Raw genomic sequence first — 21,836 nt, 5'->3', positions numbered from 1 at the left:
ATAAAAACAACTTGTCTCCACGCGCCCATTTTTGAATACGGTTAGCAAACATTTGATATGTTTTGTATGAATCGGAAGATCAAACACATGTTTTTTCTACGTAGCTGTGGAAAACTATCGAAATAGGCTACCGATTAGTAGAATGTTAAACTTCGTTATTCTGCAGTTACTTGTCAAGTGTAAAAGTTTGCATTTACTCTGCGAAGGTGCTTGAAATTCTGCCATATGGCTTCCAGTAGCATAGGTATGAGTTACAATTAATTTATTCAGGATAAATATTGTTTTGAAATAAAAATGAAATGTAGCTTTACACTTTTTTTCATTATGGTCAATTCAGATAAACGGATTTTGTTTTCAATCTGGAAAAACTGTAATGGCAGTTATAAGAATGATTCTGTGGATCAAAGAAATTCATCCGATAACTCACAATCACATCATTCTTCATATACACCACTCGAAGCTTTGGCTTTGATTTTGGATCTTAACCTTACCCGGAAAAGCTACGAAAGGCTACGGAAAGGGGCTAAGGAAAGACACGTAGACCTTTATCCATCGTACCATTTTTTTTTATATAGATTATGGTTTTCAGATACCGTACTTGCCACACAAGAAAATATTCAAGAAAAGCTACAAACGAAGACCTGCTCCATCGACTTTTGGAGTCATCCGATCCAGTTTTGGCAACAATACGCGAAGTACAAAACCACCGTGAGCAAGAGCTGTGTGACGATGCTAAAAATATGCTCATTTTAAGTTGAATTTTGAATAATGATTAACATTGATTAATATATATTTATTTATACAAAAGCCACATGGACATGTATTAGTTTCATGCATCGGAAAGTTCAATAGATTGTTTCTCATAAAATTGACTACGTTAAAACGATTTTAACATTCTACTAATCGGTAGCCTATTTCGATAGTTTTCCACAGCTACGTAGAAAAAACATGTGTTTGATCTTCCGATTCATACAAAACATATCAAATGTTTGCTAACCGTATTCAAAAATGGGCGCGTGGAGACAAGTTGTTTTTATTTCAGTTTATAGTAGTTGAATAGAGCTTCCAGATGTAGTATTTGTCTTACGGATCCACTTGCCCCATTTTGCCCTAGAGGTTCGTAAAGTTGATAAAAAATAAAGCTTAAAATAACGATAACTTCGGTGGGGAATGTCGTAGAGAAACAAAATCTTATGCAAAACGTTCGATTTAAGTGCCCTAACAATTACTTAGAACATTGTAATCATCTTAATCCTAAAATAACGATAGTTAGGTACAAAAAACAATTTTTAAGTATGTTTTTTTATAAAAGCTTTATAACTTTGCACTGAAAAGAGATAGAATGCTCTTTTATTCAACAAAGTTTCATATTTTGATTATAACTACAACTTTGTAGAAGAAATTTTACCTCTATCTCTTTAAACAAAAAAGTTAGTCTTTTTATTTCCATCGTAGTAGGCTTTGAAACATTTTCGTTATTTCCCTATTATGGGAAACAGAATAACGAGCAAATGTTCTGAAGACACTTATAAGCTATATTCAAAGACAAACGCACTATGAAAAAAGTTCCACTTTTGACCCTTTTGGACCACTGTGCACCGGTGTAGGAGCAAATTTAAAACGGAAACACTTTCATTGCAGACACTCAATAATTGAGAAGAAAAAACCCATTTTATTAGAAAAATTGCATAAGTTTTGAGTTTCACGGTTAATTGTCTTAAAACTAATTCTACGAATATTCTTTTTGACAGAACAATGATTTCAACTATTCTACCAGGGTTTCATTAATTTAAAAGCAAAAATGACTACACAACGAGGAAAAAAGGTCAATTGAAACAATTCTTCAATTATTTCAATCAAATTGCTTTGAATCAATGGAATAAGGTTTTGTTGAAATGAAATGAAAAAGCAATTTTTTTTCAAGTTATTGCTGACATTGATAAAGGAAACGAGAAATGTTTATCCCAAAGTCAAAGGAAATTTTCCTTTGATTTGTCGACATTTTTGTTTGACAAAAACTTGTTTCACTTTGTAAATTTATGTATGGATACAGAAAAATATGCTGATATTGACGAAAACTCCGAGCAATCCATACGAAACTAAAAAACTCTCAATATCTGAAATAAAACAAAAAATATAGAACAAACAATAAACATTTATTTTACCTCATCGTAAAAGTATTAAAATTTTCTTTTCGTTTATATTTTTCAAATTTTAGAACGCTGACTGGATTCACTAAATTCGTCGAGCCCAAATGAAAAGCTTTTTATTTAATTATATTAAATCGAGAATAATAATGTGACATCTATTTTTTATACTTGATATGGTTTTTATTAACATCTATTCTCAATTTATGTTACGTATAGGGTGGTTGAAGCGAAAAAAAACATTCAAATAATGTCTCAAAAAGAAATTATTATCACACCAAATGTTACCCAAACATGTGTGAAAGAAATTATTGTTGGCTAAAATTTTCTCACCGTGAACTAAATCGGTCTGTCGTATATTTTGAAATCCTGTTCCAAATTTGCATGAATTTGGAACAAAGGCGTATGGGAGTTATTAAGCAAACACTAGCGACACCATGTCCTCCATAGAAAAGTTTTGATTAGTTAGGGAGCTTTTGGAAAGCTTTTGAAAACAGCCATACATTTGTCCTAACTCCGAAACGTCAAAAAATTTACCTGCACACTTAAATTTTTCTCCTGTGATCGGAACGATTTCGTCCTGTATTTTCAACAGCTGAAATTACAGGACGATTTCAGGACAGCGAAAACGCTCAGGAAAACAACTGTCAAATTCACCTGAAGGTTCGAAACAGGTTTCTCCTGTAATTTGCAGGGAATTTTGAAGTGTTCCTGTGGGCTCGAATCGGCTTCCATCCACCATTTTTAAAGAATTCGGAAATTTCTCAGCAATGATTAAAACTATTTTAAATAAAAAATGAAAATATTTATTAAATTTTCGCTGTACACTAAACTATAAAGTCAGTTGAAGGACCGAAATGTCCATTGTTTTTGACGGCTGATCGGCACTGTTTTTATTTCCACGGAATGAACTTTTTCTCCAGCCTGGGCAACTTTTTCGGTGTTGTTTCCAATTTGAAGCATATTTCACCTGGAAACCAAAAGAAAAAAATTGGTCACACATGAATTTTAGGTAAACTGTATATTATTTAATTTAATATTTACCTGCTCTAGCAACATATTTATGTTTCTGATATCATCGATACTGGATCTTATAAATCAGGCGTCTCGTAGGCGTCAGGACCAGCAGCGGTCCTGAAAATAAAATTTTGGGCCTCACACTGTACTGCCAATTTCGTGCCGAAATTGACGACACTTTGCCGATGAATGTTGCCGCACGATTTTTAGCTGCTTCTGCGGTTGCAACTGTCGAGACTAATCACTGGGAACAATCGTTTTTGCGGATCAATGCTCGAACCACATGACAGTGAAAATTTTTCACGTGTTACGTAGTACAGGGAATCGCTGCTCGAGTTCCTGAAAAAGAATTCCTTCGAATTTCAGGAGAAATGAAGTACTACGAGAATCGTTTAGCAATCTCCACGTGCCTCAGGAAAACTTCTTGTTTTTGAACATTCAAGTGTCATTTTGAGCTGTTTTCCCGTAATTCAGAGGATGATGATCCCGAGCGGAATAATTGCAATCTTAGTGTGTGGCAAGGCGGATAACTGTTGGGAATTTTGAAATCGATAACTGTGCTAAAACAGCAATATACGCCACCGGTGCCAGCCGAAATGTTTTAGCGTGGTCGAAAACCGTGTTTTGCATCTACCGTTGGGACAGCCCTAAACCTTCAAAATTTCCAACTCCATCTCAACCAGTGAACTTGCTCTTAGCGAGTTCAGTTCGAAACGGAACAGCAACCAACGAACACGTCGCGAAATTTGGTCGTTCCGGAACAATTACCTGAAGACTATGAAGGAACTTCATAATGGAATGCATGTTCATCGTGTCAGCGTAAAATTCTGTCCGTCATTGTCATGATACGGTGAGCGGCTTGGAATGTCCGGAAACTTCCGGATGTTGTTTACTTCCCGTAGGAAGTAACATCCGGAAGTTTTCTTTGACCGGGATTGTCAAAACTTTCCACCGCTCTGCAATTGCAATGCAATGTACCGGAACAGCAACATCCGGGTACAACAAATTTTAATCATCCTTTAATTCCCTGAAAATAAGCTAAATATAAAATATAATATAATAAATTCATTTTTTGCTGTTCGCAGGCCTCAAGATCAATGTCGGAAAAAAAATCCTTCAAGCTGCATAATTACAGGACAACAAGTTGAGAAAATAAAATGCTTTTATTATCTTGGTAGATAACACCTGATGGTGACATCATACCAAGACATGCTAGTCTCTTCATCCGAATCCAGACGGATATCGAAAAAGAGACAGATCCAGAAACTCGTTACGGCGCGTAGTCTTGATTCTAATCACGTGAAGACGCTGGTTCCAAATCGTTAGCGGTTAGCGGACAATCGGCGCTTGATTCTTAAGAAAACCCTTAGTGGATAGATCTGGTAAGTACCAAAACGAACGGACCACAAACATGGGTTTTCAGTTTTGAATAAGAACAATTTTTACAGTATTACAGTACGAACTTACCCATTTGAAATTTTATGGGTGGACTTGACATTCTTCCATCTCCACCGTTACTGAAAGCCAACACCCGAAGATTGTAAGATTTGCCTGTAAAGAATCACAACACTAAGTTTAATAACAAATTGAAAGATCTGAAAAAAAAATAACATTCACCTGGAATAAGATTATCAATGTACTTTTCAAGCTTGTGACCTATCCATACAAGGGTATCGTTTGCAGTAGACATATCTTGATCAGTTTCCCATATACGAATCTTGTATCCTTGCACCGGTTCTTCGTCTTGCGAAGGTGAAATATATCTCCAGACAACTCTTATTGTGGAAGGATTTATTCCGAAGATATTAACAGATGACGGTGGTTTCTGTGGAGCCTTTCGGTAAGTTCGCTCCAAGTAGCGTTCACTTTCCGGGCCCTCTCCTGCAGCATTATAGACCATAACTTTGACGAAGTAGTACGTATCTGGTTCCAAACCGACAATAAGCGCCCACGGACGAGTGGTTCTCGACAAAAAGTATACCGCATCCTCTTCTTTGTGTTCCTTTTTCCAGTACTTCAACTAAAATTGAAATAAGAGTATATAGAATATCCTATGCTTTTAATTGATAATATTAAATTAATTACCCGGTGGCCAATAAGTTTTCCTCGAATAGATTCTCGGGTTTGTGTTACTGCCTTCCATGTGACGTTCAGTGCGGTTGAATTAAAGCTTGATGCTGTAGTTTGTTGTGGAGCAAGTTGAGGCATATCCTCGGCCGAATATATCAGAGCTACATCACTAATGGGCCCTTCACCAAGATCATTAATCGCTTGAACTTTTACTTCATACTTTGTATAAAATTTATCGAATGGAATGTGAACAACCGCCTTGCCAACATTTCCTTGTTTCTTGAGCACATCTGTGGCCCATTCCCTCTGGCCCTGTAGACGGTAGAAAACTTTGTAGTGAATATCGATGCTGTTCTGTTCATCTGGACGAAGTGGCTCCCAGGTGATAGTGAGATCACCGATTTTGCCTCCACCTCCTCCGACTGACCGAGGTGCTATATAGGGTTTATCTTTTTGCGTATTATGTACGGGTGACGGTAGACTTGGTAGACCAGCACCCAAATCATTCACTGCCACAACACTAAATTCATAACCGCAACCCGGTGTTAAATTTTTAACCGTAGCCCGACGCCTTCCGTTATAGCGATCTATTTCCTGCGCAATAACATTTTCTGTAATATTCACCCAAGTTTTGTTCCAATTCGTTCGTCCCAAGATGTTATAGAACAAAATAGGTCGCCCATTATCATTGCCGTCGATCCAATCTAGAACAGCATCTGTTTTCTTGATTTCGATAACTTTAACAGCCCCAGGGGATCCAGGTGGACCTTGCACATAGACATTGGTAGTGGACACAATTTGGTTCACTGCTGATTTGGCAATGCATTCGTATTCTCCGGAATCTAGTAAAGTTAAATTATGAACTTCCAAACTGTTATAATTTACTATATATCTGGGATTTGCAGACTCTGTTTCTTCGAGAGTGTTGATAACTTGCCCGTTGTGTGTCCAAAGGAATGCTACGTCAAGAATTTCATCATATATCACATCACATCTTAAATACAGCAGCTCGTCAATTTGTTTGATAATCTTAGGTTGGAGCTGTTCTGTGAAACGCAATTCTTGAAGGACGATGAGTCGTGCTTTCGATTCTGCTACACCCTGATTATTACTGGCAACGCATGTATAAATACCTTCATCATCTCGAGATGTCGGTGATATATAAAGAGTCCCTGTTGGTAGTATCCTGCGATGCCCTCCACCTCCTATAACATTTCCGTCCTTTTTCCAAACGATTTTTGGACGCGGTGCTGCCTCTGGATCACATTCAATAGTTGTGTTTCCGTTATAAATAGTATAAATTTCGGATTCAAGAGGTTTCTTTTTAAACGAAGGTTTCATAGAAAGAACTCGTAATTGGGCCGAAGAATATACTCCTTTAAGCTGATTTGTTGCTTTACATTGATACATTCCGTTGTCTTCCTCTGGGTCCAAAAAATTTATTTTCAGTACATTGTCTTGAATGATGTATTTGTCCTTGTTGAATTTGTTATTTTCGGGATCCATTAATTCACCGTTTTTATACCATGTATAGTTTACATCTGGTACTGCAGAGGCTTCACATAAAAACGTTACTGTGCTCTGGAAATCTTTTACTTTATCTTTCAAAGGAATTGTGAAAACCGGACGCATTTGAACGTTCACAAGAACACTTTTAGAGATTGATTTTCGGTCATTTTTAATCGTGCATACGTATTCACCATTATCATTTACAGTCGAATTTTTTATAACAAGTACTCGATTATAGTTTTCCTGATATGAGTATCGTGGTAATTGTCCATTAACCCTTGTCCAATTGTAAGATGGCACTGGATAGCCAAAAGCCATACACTCCAGTCTTATATCCTTCCCGGCAACAGGAGCTTCGGGATAATTTTTCGGAAAATTGTTTGCAAATATCAAATCTTGATAATGAGGGTGAGAAACCACTTGCAGATTGAAGAACGGACCGTTTCGTCCAGTATCACTGACAGTGCTTTGAACGTTACAGGAGTAATCTGCGCGATCTTTAATTTCCAGGGAAGAAAAATAAAGCGATCCATCGTGACTGACGAACACTCTCTGGTCTTCTTCCACAAAGTTTGGGAAATAATCGCGTGACCAGTAGTATCTCACATCGGGATAATGTTGCGGGGGATCACAGTAAAGCGATTTCCCCCAATTCATCTCTCCCGTTTCAGACGATCGCTGCAGGTTGAATTCCAGGATGTAACCAAAATTCAATTCAACGCTCTCCGACAAGATACGTCCATGACTGTTCTCGGCAACACAATGGTATGTTCCTAGGAAATTAGAAAAATTGTTAAAAAACGTTTTTCTAGTTATAATTTTTATGAATTTTACACATCAAAACAGTTACCTTGGTCCTGTATTTGCTGGGGGTCATGTATGATTAGATTTCCTCCACTTGACGTATATCGGGTGTCCTTCAGTGGGTTTAGGGTCACCACTGTCACATTGTCATTGACGTAAAGTTCTTTGTACCATTTATAAGTAGGGGTTGGATAGCCGCCGGCTGAGCAGCTTAGAATAACATCTTTAGTAATTTTCTCTTTTCCGGTGTCGTATGTTGTATCACGAGGCTGTCTGATAAAGTAAGGCCCTCTCGGGATCTTTGAGATATCTTTGATTTCGATGCCGTAATCGAAACTTCTTTTGTCATCAGCTAATATATTGATGTTTTCTACACTATACAATTGTTGAGATTCACAGATGAATAAATTATATTCGTTAGGATGTACAGGATTGAATTGCCATTTTTCCATGGCTGTGTTGAATGCGTAAACCAGATTATTTCGATCTTCGTTGAAACGTGGAATATATTTGTTCCGAGGGTCGGTTTTCGCAACAAGTTGTTTATTTGTGTTGAAAATACTATTAAAGCTATTCGAACTATCGTCGTTTGTGTTATAATAAAATGAATCCTCTATAGTAACAAGCTGGGTTTTATCGGCGTTAATCCAGTTACCAGGAGAAGCCTGTCGAGCAGATATATAATACCGATTCGCTTTGTTTTCGTCTATGTCCAGCAGTTTGAGAATAAATGAATGTTTTTCAATATTGTCGATACTAATGAGATTCCCTGGGTAGGCTCGACAAATTTTTTGAGCACTGAGATAGTCTTTCTTGGGAGATTTATGGATGCGAATGCATGTGCTTCGATATGGTGTCCAATGTTCTGGACATAAATTTTCTTCCGATTGGCCAAACCCATAATTATCAGGTTGTTTATAACGATTTACGCTGCCATAGAACGAATCATCATTAACGCCTCCCAGATTGTTGAAAGGCTGATATTGGTTTGGCGAACTCCCTTGATTGAGTCGTATGCTTTGTCCAGCACAGCTTCCAATCCATATCGTAAAAAACAGGTACGGTAACATGTTTAAAGAATCCTACAATAACATTTAGATGTAATCGAGTTAGTGGGTGTGGCTCGTTCATGCAAATTTCTCGCTGGTATTATTAACAAAAAATGAACAAAAATTTCAAATTAAATTCTTATTATATTATTTGAATTAATAAGCATGACGAATTGATGAAACCGGTTTTTAATTGTTCAATGGTCATTTTATAGGTGTTATAAGCTTTTATGGTGCGACCATTAGAGGCGTGCCTGTTTATTCTACAAATGTATACTTACAAATTTTACATAAGGCCTCCAGTTGCAGCAGACAAATAGTGATTCGACAATTATCACCGATAGATTTAATTTTACATCTGAACTATCACAAAATTCCGATTTCGAGACATCTGACGCCACCTCTTTCTTCTACCTGTTAACGGAATAGAAGGAGATATCAGCACCAACATGTGAAAAGGGTATAAAAGACAAATAGTCTGTTCAATGGACTTTGGTTGAAACGAGTCGAAACAAGTAGAAATGGATTGACAGTTGATCATCTGTCTCTTTCCGATTGACTTCGACCGATTTCTACCAGGTCGAAACGAATCCTGCTGCCGAGCTGGATTGGTTTCGACTAGTTTCTACTTGCTCCATTGAACAACGACCCGACTTGTTTCGACCAAAACATTTGCTCGCTGAACATCTGTCAATTGACCGAAACCAGTTGAAACCGATTTTTACCAACGGTTGAACGAAGCTAAAGTAAACAAAACCCGTTTTCAGGGGATTGGGATTGGGCCTGCTAAAAAGAATAAAGCTTGCTCTTTACTCTCACACAGATTTCCATAAGAATGACAGCTAATCGGAGTGAAATTGGAGTGAAGGCTCAAGGAATATTTAAAGAAGGTAGTGTCGAGGCAGCCTTGCTTTAGTATTAGTACACACTGCGACGTCACAATCACGAAAAATCTGTTAATTTACTAGGAAATTTGTCTTTTTCTTTGATAATTTGAAGAATTTGCTGGAAATGTTCCACTTTTAATACCTGTTATTCTAGAAGGATTCTTACTCTTCAAGATTGGTACGAAAAAAGTGGGATTTTCGAGTAATTTTTGCATGAAATAGACCATCTAAGTTCGAAAAAATGGTGGATTTTCCCTACTCAAATTTGCAAAATTTTAAAATTAGTTCAAATTCTTCCATGAAAATGATCAAGTCAGTGCAGTTTAAGATCCTTATTACAAAAAAGTTATCAAAAAACAAACTTTTATATAAAACCAATATTATTTATTCGCATTTTAGTAAATCGAGTTAACAATAATCAATTGATGTTAATTGTTCTACATAAGAATTGAATATGGTAAACCGATTGGATAAAAATCATGACAATCAGTTGCACACTCAATAACTACCTGCTAGACCTTTTTAAAGTAGATTTTATCTTCGTTTTTGAACGTTTTAGCATCAAGATGACATTGCGTTCATTATTAAAATGAGAAAAAAACATAATGCAATCTTCAAAGGATCAGAAAATTTCATAACATAGTGAAATAGAAGTCTAACAACACAATCAAAATGAAATTGGAATTCATTTTCGTTCTAAAACATGTTTTTCTTTGAAATTTCTACCATTCGCATATAAATTTTCGATACTGTTGGATGGACCCCTCATCCGAGCCATGGTTACCCATCGGTGACTCATCATGTGACAGACGTCACACTGAAGGAAGTCGCCATCTCTGTCGTGTAGGAGTACTGTCATCGAGACACGTTTTAGAAGCACATTATTATACACCAGTTTATCGGCATGAGTCCACTTAAAGTTTTTATAATTGTCATTTTTAATAAAGTTTATTTTGTATCTCTTGTTGCGTAAAACCTGCTTTTCATTTCGCAACAAAGTGGCGACGAGTATTTGCAAGTCGGTTTTTTTGCATAATCGGTCGAGTTTCGGGAAAATAACGTTTTCTCCGGGAGTGATTCTTCGAGGTTAGAATGACGGACAATCAACCACCACCAGTGCCGGGATCAAGCGCTTTTTCGTTCCAACAAGCGCTGGCCCAAATCCTCCAGCAACAGCAACAACTGTTTTCAAAGTTGTCCGAACAGCTGGATGCCACTAAGCGCTGTTTTAAGGAATTGTCCCGTGATGATGTTGCCCTAGAATCACTAGCGAGTAACATCACAGAGTTCAACTACGATCCAGACCAGGGTTGTACCTTCGATGCCTGGTTCTGCCGTTACTCCGAGCTGTTCGACAAAGATGCAGCGAAACTCGACGACGCTGCAAAAGTGCGGCTTTTAATGAGGAAGCTAAGCCCCGCCGCGCATGAGCGGTACACTTCGTTCGTCCTTCCAAAACTGTCGAAGGAGTTCAGCTTTGCGGAAACCACCGAAACGCTGAAAAAGCTATTCGGATCTCCTGTCTCCGTATTTCATCGGCGATTCCAATGCCTTCAAACGGCAAAAGAAGATTCGGAGGACATTTTGGCGTATTCCTGTAAAGTGAACAGAATGTGTGTGGATTTTAAGTTATCAGACATCTCTGAAGAACATTTTAAATGTCTGATATTTGTTTGTGGACTCAAATCGCCCAAAGACACTGACATCCGGATGCGCTTAATAAATAAATTAAACGAATCTGCTGATGTGACGTTGGCGAAAATTGTGGAAGAAAGCCGGAATCTCATGAACCTTAAAAGTGATAATGTGATGGTCGAGAAACTCTCACAACCGGCAGTGAACTCAGTGAATAAAAGTGATAGCAAGTTTCCGAAACAACACCGAAAGTCATCCAGTGATTTCGGAAACAAAACTACCACCGATCAACCGCGGAGTCCCTGCTGGGCATGTGGAGGCATGCACTTCGCGAATGAGTGCCATTTTCGGGATCACCAGTGTCGTGAGTGCGGGAAAAAAGGCCACAGGGAAGGCTACTGTGCCTGCTTTCTCGGGAAATCGGCTGGAAAACAAAAAAGTGCAAAACACAAGAAGTCAACGAAAGTGGTGTCGATAAACGCAGTCAACCGCAGTAGGAAATATGCGGAGGTGTTGATAAATAATGTCCCAGTTCGGCTGCAGGTCGACTCTGCTTCGGACATAAGTGTAATCACCGAGGCATTGTGGAAGCAGATCGGCAAACCTGCCGCCCACCCACCATCATGCCAGGCGATAACAGCATCGGGCGATCCTCTACCGCTCGCTTCGGAATTCTGGTGTGATGTAAACATAAACGGCACTTCCAAACGAGGTTTATGTTACGTCGCTTCTCCGAAAGTGAACCTATCCGTACTGGGCACCGATTGGATAGAGATGTTTGGCTTGTGGGACGTCCCGTTTAACACGTTCTGCAATCAAGTAACCAGCAGCAAAGATCCATCGTCCAAAATCGTGGCAGATCTGCAATCTAAGTTCTCCGAAGTGTTCACCAGTCGTATGGGTCTGTGCACCAAGACCAAAGTGCAGTTGTCACTCCGTGGAAATCCGAAACCAGTGTTCCGTGGTAAACGCCCCGTATCCTACAGCATGGAAGGTGTTGTTGAGGATGAAATCCAGCGCTTAGTCAATCTCGGCGTCCTGCAGCCGGTCGATTTTTCGGACTGGGCCGCGCCGATTGTGGTCGTCCGCAAACCAAACGGTACCGTTCGCATCTGTGCCGACTTCTCCACAGGACTCAACAGTGTGCTGGAAGCAAATCAAAATCCACTTCCTTTGCCAGAGGATATATTCACCAGCATGTCCGGTTGTCGATTTTTCACTCACATCGACCTCTCGGACGCCTATCTTCAAGTCCAGGTGGACGAAAATAGCCAGCATCTCCTCACCATAAACACCCACAAAGGGTTGTTCCGCTTCACACGACTTTCTCCGGGTATCAAATCTGCCCCGGGAGCATTCCAGCAGATAGTCGATGCCATGCTAAGCGGATTTCAGTGCACTCGTGGCTACTTGGATGATCTTCTGGTTGGAGGAAAATCGGAGGACGAACTGAACCGGAACGTACACCAGGTTCTAAGCCGACTCCAGGACTACGGTTTCACGGTTCGCATTGAAAAGTGCCGGTTCAATATGCGACAAATCAAATATCTGGGACAGATCCTCGACACCGATGGTATTCGGCCCGACCCGGATAAGGTTTCCGCCATTGCAGCAATGCCAGCACCGCACGACGTACCGACACTCCGCTCATACCTGGGGGCGGTAAATTATTACTCCAAGTACATCCCCGAAATGCGCCAGCTGAGATTTCCCATGGACCAACTTCTGAAAACAGGAGTCAAGTGGGAGTGGAGTGGCGCGTGTCAACAAGCGTTCGACCGATTTAAAAAGCTTCTACAATCGCCGCTCGCTCTCACCCACTACGACCCGAAGCAGGAAATAATAGTCTAGGCCGACGCATCATCAGTGGGCATTGGTGCACGAATCGCTCACCGTTTCCCCGACGGGACTATTAAAGCTGTTTGTCACGCTTCCCGCAGTTTGACCCCGGCTGAAACCAATTACAGCCAGATTGAAAAAGAGGGTCTAGCTTTGATTTTCGCCGTGACACGCTTTCATCGAATGCTGTTTGGGAGGCACTTTACTCTCGAGACGGATCACAAACCACTGTTGGCCATCTTCGGATCCAAAAAAGGAATCCCTATCTACACAGCCAACAGACTGCAGAGGTGGGCGTTGACATTGTTGTTGTACGACTTCACCATACAGTACGTTTCGACTGATAGCTTCGGGCATGCAGACGTTTTGTCTCGGTTGATCAACACGCACATTCGACCAGACGAAGAGTTTGTTATTGCGTCAATTGAGCTGGAGAAGACCATCCATTCCGTCGTTCAACAATCCTTGGAGGTGTTACCGTTAACTTTCAAGGCTATTCAAGCGGAAACACAATCCGATCCGATACTCAGGCAAGTTCTACGTTTCGTCCAGCAGGGCTGGCCGAAAAGTAAATCGGATCTCAGCGACACACAACTCCAGCAATTCTACTTGCGTCGCGATGGCCTGTCTTCTTCTTCGGGGTGCCTGACCTATGGAGAAAGGTTAGTTATTCCAGCGAAATTCCACAAGAAAATTCTCCACCAGCTGCACAAAGGCCACCCAGGTGTGGATCGAATGCGTTCGATCTCCAGAAACTACGTATATTGGCCTGGTATCGACGACAGCATCGCTCAACTTGTTCGCGCCTGCACCGAGTGCGCTAGTGTAGCCAAAACCAACAGAAAAACAACTCTTGAATCCTGGCCAGCTCCCACCAAACCCTGGCAAAGGATTCACATCGACTATGCTGGGCCAGTCGATGGTATGTATTATTTGATTCTCGTCGACGCGTTCAGCAAATGGCCCGAGGTAGTCCCAACTAAACGGATCACTACGGCTGATACTTTAATCATCCTCCGTAGTATTTTCGCCAGATTTGGCATGCCGGAAACCCTGGTTAGCGACAACGGTCGGCAATTGGTCAGCGAAGAATTCGAGCGATACTGCGAAGTGAATGGAATTTTGCATCTAAAAACACCACCATTCCACCCGCAGTCTAACGGACTTGCTGAACGTTTTGTCGACACGTTCAAAAGGACACTGAAGAAAATTACAGCAGGGGGAGAGGTCCTAGCAGAAGCCATAGACACTTTTCTTCTTTGTTATCGCTCCACCCCGTGTCGCGGTGCACCGGATGGAAAAACGCCAGCTGAAGTTCTTTTGGGTAGGCCAGTGCGCACGTCTCTCGACTTACTCAAACCACCGTCCCAGTACTTTTCGAAAACCACCAAGCAAGATCAGCAGTTTAATCGAAAACACGGTGCCAAGGCCAGAAGCTATGAACGTCAGGACCTGGTCTGGGCAAAAGTCTACGAAAACAACTCCTGGTGCTGGGAACCGGGTCAAATTTTAGAAAGAGTAGGAAATGTAATCTACAACGTATGGCTCCCACAGAAATCAAAACTAATTCGATCGCACTGCAACCAGATGAGGCAACGGTGCGAGTCTGCAGAAGAATCAATTAAGTCCAAGTCCTCGGCCAGAATCCCACTATCTATTTTACTCGATTCTTGGGGTTTGTCCGAGTCGAATTCGGTTCCAGAAGACAACAACGAAGTTCGAACTAACTCTGGTTTAATACCTGCTCTCGTACAACAGGAAATGGAATCAACTACCAGACCACATCGTAGGCAGCCTCACCCAGCTAATCCGCCCATACCTCGCCACTCTTCGAGGACCAGAAGAGCACCAGTGCGTTATGAGCCGTATCACCTGTATTAAAAGGGGGAGGTGTTGGATGGACCCCTCATCCGAGCCATGGTTACCCATCGGTGACTCATCATGTGACAGACGTCACACTGAAGGAAGTCGCCATCTCTGTCGTGTAGGAGTACTGTCATCGAGACACGTTTTAGAAGCACATTATTATACACCAGTTTATCGGCATGAGTCCACTTAAAGTTTTTATAATTGTCATTTTTAATAAAGTTTATTTTGTATCTCTTGTTGCGTAAAACCTGCTTTTCATTTCGCAACAGATACATTCGTTTTTGTGACGTCACAAAAAAAATCCAATATGGCTCTCGACACTACCTTATTTAAATATTCCTTGGTTTTATACACCCTTTGCTTTGTACTTTATGTCTCATATGTGTGAGCGAGATGAAGATAAAATTTCCCCTATTTTTTTTACAAAGGCTTATGGTTCTAGCTACAGGAGTGAGTGAATAGCTTTCCGCATTCTTCCCCTTTTAATTTTTTGCATCTAGACCGTTTGCTTTGTTGTGGAGTAAAGGGTGTATAAAAGGTATAAAATAATCTGTGTGAGGATAATGTCATTTTATGGCTCTAAATTTTTTAGATCCTTTACTCAAACTGCATTATAAATCTTACGAAAACTGAAAAGCTAAAAACGATTTTTGTGTTAAGTAGAGCTCATATTGGGCTATTTGAATGGGCGATGGGCGCGCTCGCAACCCGGGTATACGATTTCTCGTGTGTTAAACAGAGAAAGCAATAGCCTTCACCAAGGAATATTTAAATAAGGTAGTGTCGAGAGCCATATTGGATTTTTTTTGTGACGTCACAAAAACGAATGTATCTGTTGCGAAATGAAAAGCAGGTTTTACGCAACAAGAGATACAAAATAAACTTTATTAAAAATGACAATTATAAAAACTTTAAGTGGACTCATGCCGATAAACTGGTGTATAATAATGTGCTTCTAAAACGTGTCTCGATGACAGTACTCCTACACGACAGAGATGGCGACTTCCTTCAGTGTGACGTCTGTCACATGATGAGTCACCGATGGGTAACCATGGCTCGGATGAGGGGTCCATCCAACACCTCCCCCTTTTAATACAGGTGATACGGCTCATAACGCACTGGTGCTCTTCTGGTCCTCGAAGAGTGGCGAGGTATGGGCGGATTAGCTGGGTGAGGCTGCCTACGATGTGGTCTGGTAGTTGATTCCATTTCCTGTTGTACGAGAGCAGGTATTAAACCAGAGTTAGTTCGAACTTCGTTGTTGTCTTCTGGAACCGAATTCGACTCGGACAAACCCCAAGAATCGAGTAAAATAGATAGTGGGATTCTGGCCGAGGACTTGGACTTAATTGATTCTTCTGCAGACTCGCACCGTTGCCTCATCTGGTTGCAGTGCGATCGAATTAGTTTTGATTTCTGTGGGAGCCATACGTTGTAGATTACATTTCCTACTCTTTCTAAAATTTGACCCGGTTCCCAGCACCAGGAGTTGTTTTCGTAGACTTTTGCCCAGACCAGGTCCTGACGTTCATAGCTTCTGGCCTTGGCACCGTGTTTTCGATTAAACTGCTGATCTTGCTTGGTGGTTTTCGAAAAGTACTGGGACGGTGGTTTGAGTAAGTCGAGAGACGTGCGCACTGGCCTACCCAAAAGAACTTCAGCTGGCGTTTTTCCATCCGGTGCACCGCGACACGGGGTGGAGCGATAACAAAGAAGAAAAGTGTCTATGGCTTCTGCTAGGACCTCTCCCCCTGCTGTAATTTTCTTCAGTGTCCTTTTGAACGTGTCGACAAAACGTTCAGCAAGTCCGTTAGACTGCGGGTGGAATGGTGGTGTTTTTAGATGCAAAATTCCATTCACTTCGCAGTATCGCTCGAATTCTTCGCTGACCAATTGCCGACCGTTGTCGCTAACCAGGGTTTCCGGCATGCCAAATCTGGCGAAAATACTACGGAGGATGATTAAAGTATCAGCCGTAGTGATCCGTTTAGTTGGGACTACCTCGGGCCATTTGCTGAACGCGTCGACGAGAATCAAATAATACATACCATCGACTGGCCCAGCATAGTCGATGTGAATCCTTTGCCAGGGTTTGGTGGGAGCTGGCCAGGATTCAAGAGTTGTTTTTCTGTTGGTTTTGGCTACACTAGCGCACTCGGTGCAGGCGCGAACAAGTTGAGCGATGCTGTCGTCGATACCAGGCCAATATACGTAGTTTCTGGAGATCGAACGCATTCGATCCACACCTGGGTGGCCTTTGTGCAGCTGGTGGAGAATTTTCTTGTGGAATTTCGCTGGAATAACTAACCTTTCTCCATAGGTCAGGCACCCCGAAGAAGAAGACAGGCCATCGCGACGCAAGTAGAATTGCTGGAGTTGTGTGTCGCTGAGATCCGATTTACTTTTCGGCCAGCCCTGCTGGACGAAACGTAGAACTTGCCTGAGTATCGGATCGGATTGTGTTTCCGCTTGAATAGCCTTGAAAGTTAACGGTAACACCTCCAAGGATTGTTGAACGACGGAATGGATGGTCTTCTCCAGCTCAATTGACGCAATAACAAACTCTTCGTCTGGTCGAATGTGCGTGTTGATCAACCGAGACAAAACGTCTGCATGCCCGAAGCTATCAGTCGAAACGTACTGTATGGTGAAGTCGTACAACAACAATGTCAACGCCCACCTCTGCAGTCTGTTGGCTGTGTAGATAGGGATTCCTTTTTTGGATCCGAAGATGGCCAACAGTGGTTTGTGATCCGTCTCGAGAGTAAAGTGCCTCCCAAACAGCATTCGATGAAAGCGTGTCACGGCGAAAATCAAAGCTAGACCCTCTTTTTCAATCTGGCTGTAATTGGTTTCAGCCGGGGTCAAACTGCGGGAAGCGTGACAAACAGCTTTAATAGTCCCGTCGGGGAAACGGTGAGCGATTCGTGCACCAATGCCCACTGATGATGCGTCGGCCGAGACTATTATTTCCTGCTTCGGGTCGTAGTGGGTGAGAGCGAGCGGCGATTGTAGAAGCTTTTTAAATCGGTCGAACGCTTGTTGACACGCGCCACTCCACTCCCACTTGACTCCTGTTTTCAGAAGTTGGTCCATGGGAAATCTCAGCTGGCGCATTTCGGGGATGTACTTGGAGTAATAATTTACCGCCCCCAGGTATGAGCGGAGTGTCGGTACGTCGTGCGGTGCTGGCATTGCTGCAATGGCGGAAACCTTATCCGGGTCGGGCCGAATACCATCGGTGTCGAGGATCTGTCCCAGATATTTGATTTGTCGCATATTGAACCGGCACTTTTCAATGCGAACCGTGAAACCGTAGTCCTGGAGTCGGCTTAGAACCTGGTGTACGTTCCGGTTCAGTTCGTCCTCCGATTTTCCTCCAACCAGAAGATCATCCAAGTAGCCACGAGTGCACTGAAATCCGCTTAGCATGGCATCGACTATCTGCTGGAATGCTCCCGGGGCAGATTTGATACCCGGAGAAAGTCGTGTGAAGCGGAACAACCCTTTGTGGGTGTTTATGGTGAGGAGATGCTGGCTATTTTCGTCCACCTGGACTTGAAGATAGGCGTCCGAGAGGTCGATGTGAGTGAAAAATCGACAACCGGACATGCTGGTGAATATATCCTCTGGCAAAGGAAGTGGATTTTGATTTGCTTCCAGCACACTGTTGAGTCCTGTGGAGAAGTCGGCACAGATGCGAACGGTACCGTTTGGTTTGCGGACGACCACAATCGGCGCGGCCCAGTCCGAAAAATCGACCGGCTGCAGGACGCCGAGATTGACTAAGCGCTGGATTTCATCCTCAACAACACCTTCCATGCTGTAGGATACGGGGCGTTTACCACGGAACACTGGTTTCGGATTTCCACGGAGTGACAACTGCACTTTGGTCTTGGTGCACAGACCCATACGACTGGTGAACACTTCGGAGAACTTAGATTGCAGATCTGCCACGATTTTGGACGATGGATCTTTGCTGCTGGTTACTTGATTGCAGAACGTGTTAAACGGGACGTCCCACAAGCCAAACATCTCTATCCAATCGGTGCCCAGTACGGATAGGTTCACTTTCGGAGAAGCGACGTAACATAAACCTCGTTTGGAAGTGCCGTTTATGTTTACATCACACCAGAATTCCGAAGCGAGCGGTAGAGGATCGCCCGATGCTGTTATCGCCTGGCATGATGGTGGGTGGGCGGCAGGTTTGCCGATCTGCTTCCACAATGCCTCGGTGATTACACTTATGTCCGAAGCAGAGTCGACCTGCAGCCGAACTGGGACATTATTTATCAACACCTCCGCATATTTCCTACTGCGGTTGACTGCGTTTATCGACACCACTTTCGTTGACTTCTTGTGTTTTGCACTTTTTTGTTTTCCAGCCGATTTCCCGAGAAAGCAGGCACAGTAGCCTTCCCTGTGGCCTTTTTTCCCGCACTCACGACACTGGTGATCCCGAAAATGGCACTCATTCGCGAAGTGCATGCCTCCACATGCCCAGCAGGGACTCCGCGGTTGATCGGTGGTAGTTTTGTTTCCGAAATCACTGGATGACTTTCGGTGTTGTTTCGGAAACTTGCTATCACTTTTATTCACTGAGTTCACTGCCGGTTGTGAGAGTTTCTCGACCATCACATTATCACTTTTAAGGTTCATGAGATTCCGGCTTTCTTCCACAATTTTCGCCAACGTCACATCAGCAGATTCGTTTAATTTATTTATTAAGCGCATCCGGATGTCAGTGTCTTTGGGCGATTTGAGTCCACAAACAAATATCAGACATTTAAAATGTTCTTCAGAGATGTCTGATAACTTAAAATCCACACACATTCTGTTCACTTTACAGGAATACGCCAAAATGTCCTCCGAATCTTCTTTTGCCGTTTGAAGGCATTGGAATCGCCGATGAAATACGGAGACAGGAGATCCGAATAGCTTTTTCAGCGTTTCGGTGGTTTCCGCAAAGCTGAACTCCTTCGACAGTTTTGGAAGGACGAACGAAGTGTACCGCTCATGCGCGGCGGGGCTTAGCTTCCTCATTAAAAGCCGCACTTTTGCAGCGTCGTCGAGTTTCGCTGCATCTTTGTCGAACAGCTCGGAGTAACGGCAGAACCAGGCATCGAAGGTACAACCCTGGTCTGGATCGTAGTTGAACTCTGTGATGTTACTCGCTAGTGATTCTAGGGCAACATCATCACGGGACAATTCCTTAAAACAGCGCTTAGTGGCATCCAGCTGTTCGGACAACTTTGAAAACAGTTGTTGCTGTTGCTGGAGGATTTGGGCCAGCGCTTGTTGGAACGAAAAAGCGCTTGATCCCGGCACTGGTGGTGGTTGATTGTCCGTCATTCTAACCTCGAAGAATCACTCCCGGAGAAAACGTTATTTTCCCGAAACTCGACCGATTATGCAAAAAAACCGACTTGCAAATACTCGTCGCCACTTTGTTGCGAAATGAAAAGCAGGTTTTACGCAACAAGAGATACAAAATAAACTTTATTAAAAATGACAATTATAAAAACTTTAAGTGGACTCATGCCGATAAACTGGTGTATAATAATGTGCTTCTAAAACGTGTCTCGATGACAGTACTCCTACACGACAGAGATGGCGACTTCCTTCAGTGTGACGTCTGTCACATGATGAGTCACCGATGGGTAACCATGGCTCGGATGAGGGGTCCATCCAACAGTATCGAAAATTTATATGCGAATGGTAGAAATTTCAAAGAAAAACATGTTTTAGAACGAAAATGAATTCCAATTTCATTTTGATTGTGTTGTTAGACTTCTATTTCACTATGTTATGAAATTTTCTGATCCTTTGAAGATTGCATTATGTTTTTTTCTCATTTTAATAATGAACGCAATGTCATCTTGATGCTAAAACGTTCAAAAACGAAGATAAAATCTACTTTAAAAAGGTCTAGCAGGTAGTTATTGAGTGTGCAACTGATTGTCATGATTTTTATCCAATCGGTTTACCATATTCAATTCTTATGTAGAACAATTAACATCAATTGATTATTGTTAACTCGATTTACTAAAATGCGAATAAATAATATTGGTTTTATATAAAAGTTTGTTTTTTGATAACTTTTTTGTAATAAGGATCTTAAACTGCACTGACTTGATCATTTTCATGGAAGAATTTGAACTAATTTTAAAATTTTGCAAATTTGAGTAGGGAAAATCCACCATTTTTTCGAACTTAGATGGTCTATTTCATGCAAAAATTACTCGAAAATCCCACTTTTTTCGTACCAATCTTGAAGAGTAAGAATCCTTCTAGAATAACAGGTATTAAAAGTGGAACATTTCCAGCAAATTCTTCAAATTATCAAAGAAAAAGACAAATTTCCTAGTAAATTAACAGATTTTTCGTGATTGTGACGTCGCAGTGTGTACTAATACTAAAGCAAGGCTGCCTCGACACTACCTTCTTTAAATATTCCTTGGTATAAAACATTTAGACGAATTTCATACTCCAGCTAGGGTCTCTAAACAATTGCGAGCTATTTTTTCATGATAACACCGTCGTATCGATAAAAACATATTTAGAATGATCCTACGCACCGTTTTGACCACATAGATTTGGAAGATTCCTCGTGAATTTAAATTAGCGATTTAAAACAGATTGCAAAATTTTCAAACGCGTTTTTCTCGAAACGTCATAAATGAACATAGACCCTTTTCACGTGTTGGTGCTGATATGCAATACACGCTCGGCCATATTGAACCATTAATGCTTGAAAAATAACCATAATCGAAGTTTTGTGGATCAAGTCGTTTTATGAGTTTTCAGTGAAAACTCATAAAATGAGATTTCGATGAGAACTTGGATTATGGTTATTTTTTAACCGTTTGCTAAAGGTAGAAAATGGTTAAAAAACCCCGATTTGACCAAAAGTGAATGAGATTCTTTCTTTAAGTATTAAAAGGAACAATTTCGATGGAAAACGGATATTTTTAAGGTTATTATTATTATTATCATTAAAGACATTTTAC

General features: G+C 41.5%; 4 protein-coding genes across 9 annotated transcripts in view; 2 read left to right on the top strand and 2 right to left on the bottom strand.

Moving 5' to 3' along the window:
- The window catches only part of LOC129752542 (contactin), a 110,988-nt gene extending 89,565 nt beyond the window's left edge, over positions 1-21,423 (bottom strand). For 3 of the 6 annotated variants that reach the window (XR_008738888.1, XM_055748322.1, XM_055748341.1), the window contains exons 1-6: positions 21,405-21,423; positions 8,878-9,010; positions 7,594-8,629; positions 5,250-7,516; positions 4,782-5,184; positions 4,632-4,715 (exon numbers count right to left, since the gene is read on the bottom strand). Coding sequence is in view for 4 of the 6 variants with exons in the window: in XM_055748322.1 (XP_055604297.1) it covers positions 4,632-4,715; positions 4,782-5,184; positions 5,250-7,516; positions 7,594-8,617 (3,778 nt within the window). In the remaining 2 variants the exon portion in view is untranslated. Of the gene's footprint in view, positions 1-4,478; positions 4,544-4,631; positions 4,716-4,781; positions 5,185-5,249; positions 7,517-7,593; positions 8,691-8,877; positions 9,011-21,404 lie in introns of those variants that run through there. The other 3 variants (XM_055748333.1, XR_008738889.1, XM_055748329.1) reach the window with 3 other exon arrangements.
- LOC129737732 (uncharacterized protein K02A2.6-like) lies at positions 10,576-12,969 on the top strand. Its single transcript, XM_055728891.1, has one exon. The coding sequence runs from the start codon at positions 10,576-10,578 to the stop codon at positions 12,967-12,969; it is 2,394 nt and encodes a 797-aa protein (XP_055584866.1).
- LOC129737731 (uncharacterized protein K02A2.6-like) lies at positions 13,141-14,838 on the top strand. Its single transcript, XM_055728890.1, has one exon. The coding sequence runs from the start codon at positions 13,141-13,143 to the stop codon at positions 14,836-14,838; it is 1,698 nt and encodes a 565-aa protein (XP_055584865.1).
- On the bottom strand, positions 15,916-20,178 carry LOC129737730 (uncharacterized protein K02A2.6-like). The gene has a single exon (XM_055728889.1). The coding sequence runs from the start codon at positions 20,176-20,178 to the stop codon at positions 15,916-15,918; it is 4,263 nt and encodes a 1,420-aa protein (XP_055584864.1).
- Positions 21,424-21,836: the final 413 nt, after the last annotated feature.

The sequence above is a fragment of the Uranotaenia lowii genome, chromosome 1 (assembly GCF_029784155.1).
Source record: "Uranotaenia lowii strain MFRU-FL chromosome 1, ASM2978415v1, whole genome shotgun sequence".
In the NCBI taxonomy this organism is placed as follows: domain Eukaryota; kingdom Metazoa; phylum Arthropoda; class Insecta; order Diptera; family Culicidae; genus Uranotaenia; species Uranotaenia lowii.
The sequence above is the reverse complement of the archived record's forward strand: the minus strand, read 5'-3'. Positions and strand labels throughout refer to the sequence as shown.

Coding starts and splice junctions, on each gene's coding strand:
- LOC129737732 (XM_055728891.1), top strand. CDS start 10,576: ATGACGGACAATCAACCACCACCAGTGCCGGGATCAAGCGCTTTTTCG.
- LOC129737731 (XM_055728890.1), top strand. CDS start 13,141: ATGCTGTTTGGGAGGCACTTTACTCTCGAGACGGATCACAAACCACTG.
- LOC129737730 (XM_055728889.1), bottom strand. CDS start 20,178: ATGACGGACAATCAACCACCACCAGTGCCGGGATCAAGCGCTTTTTCG.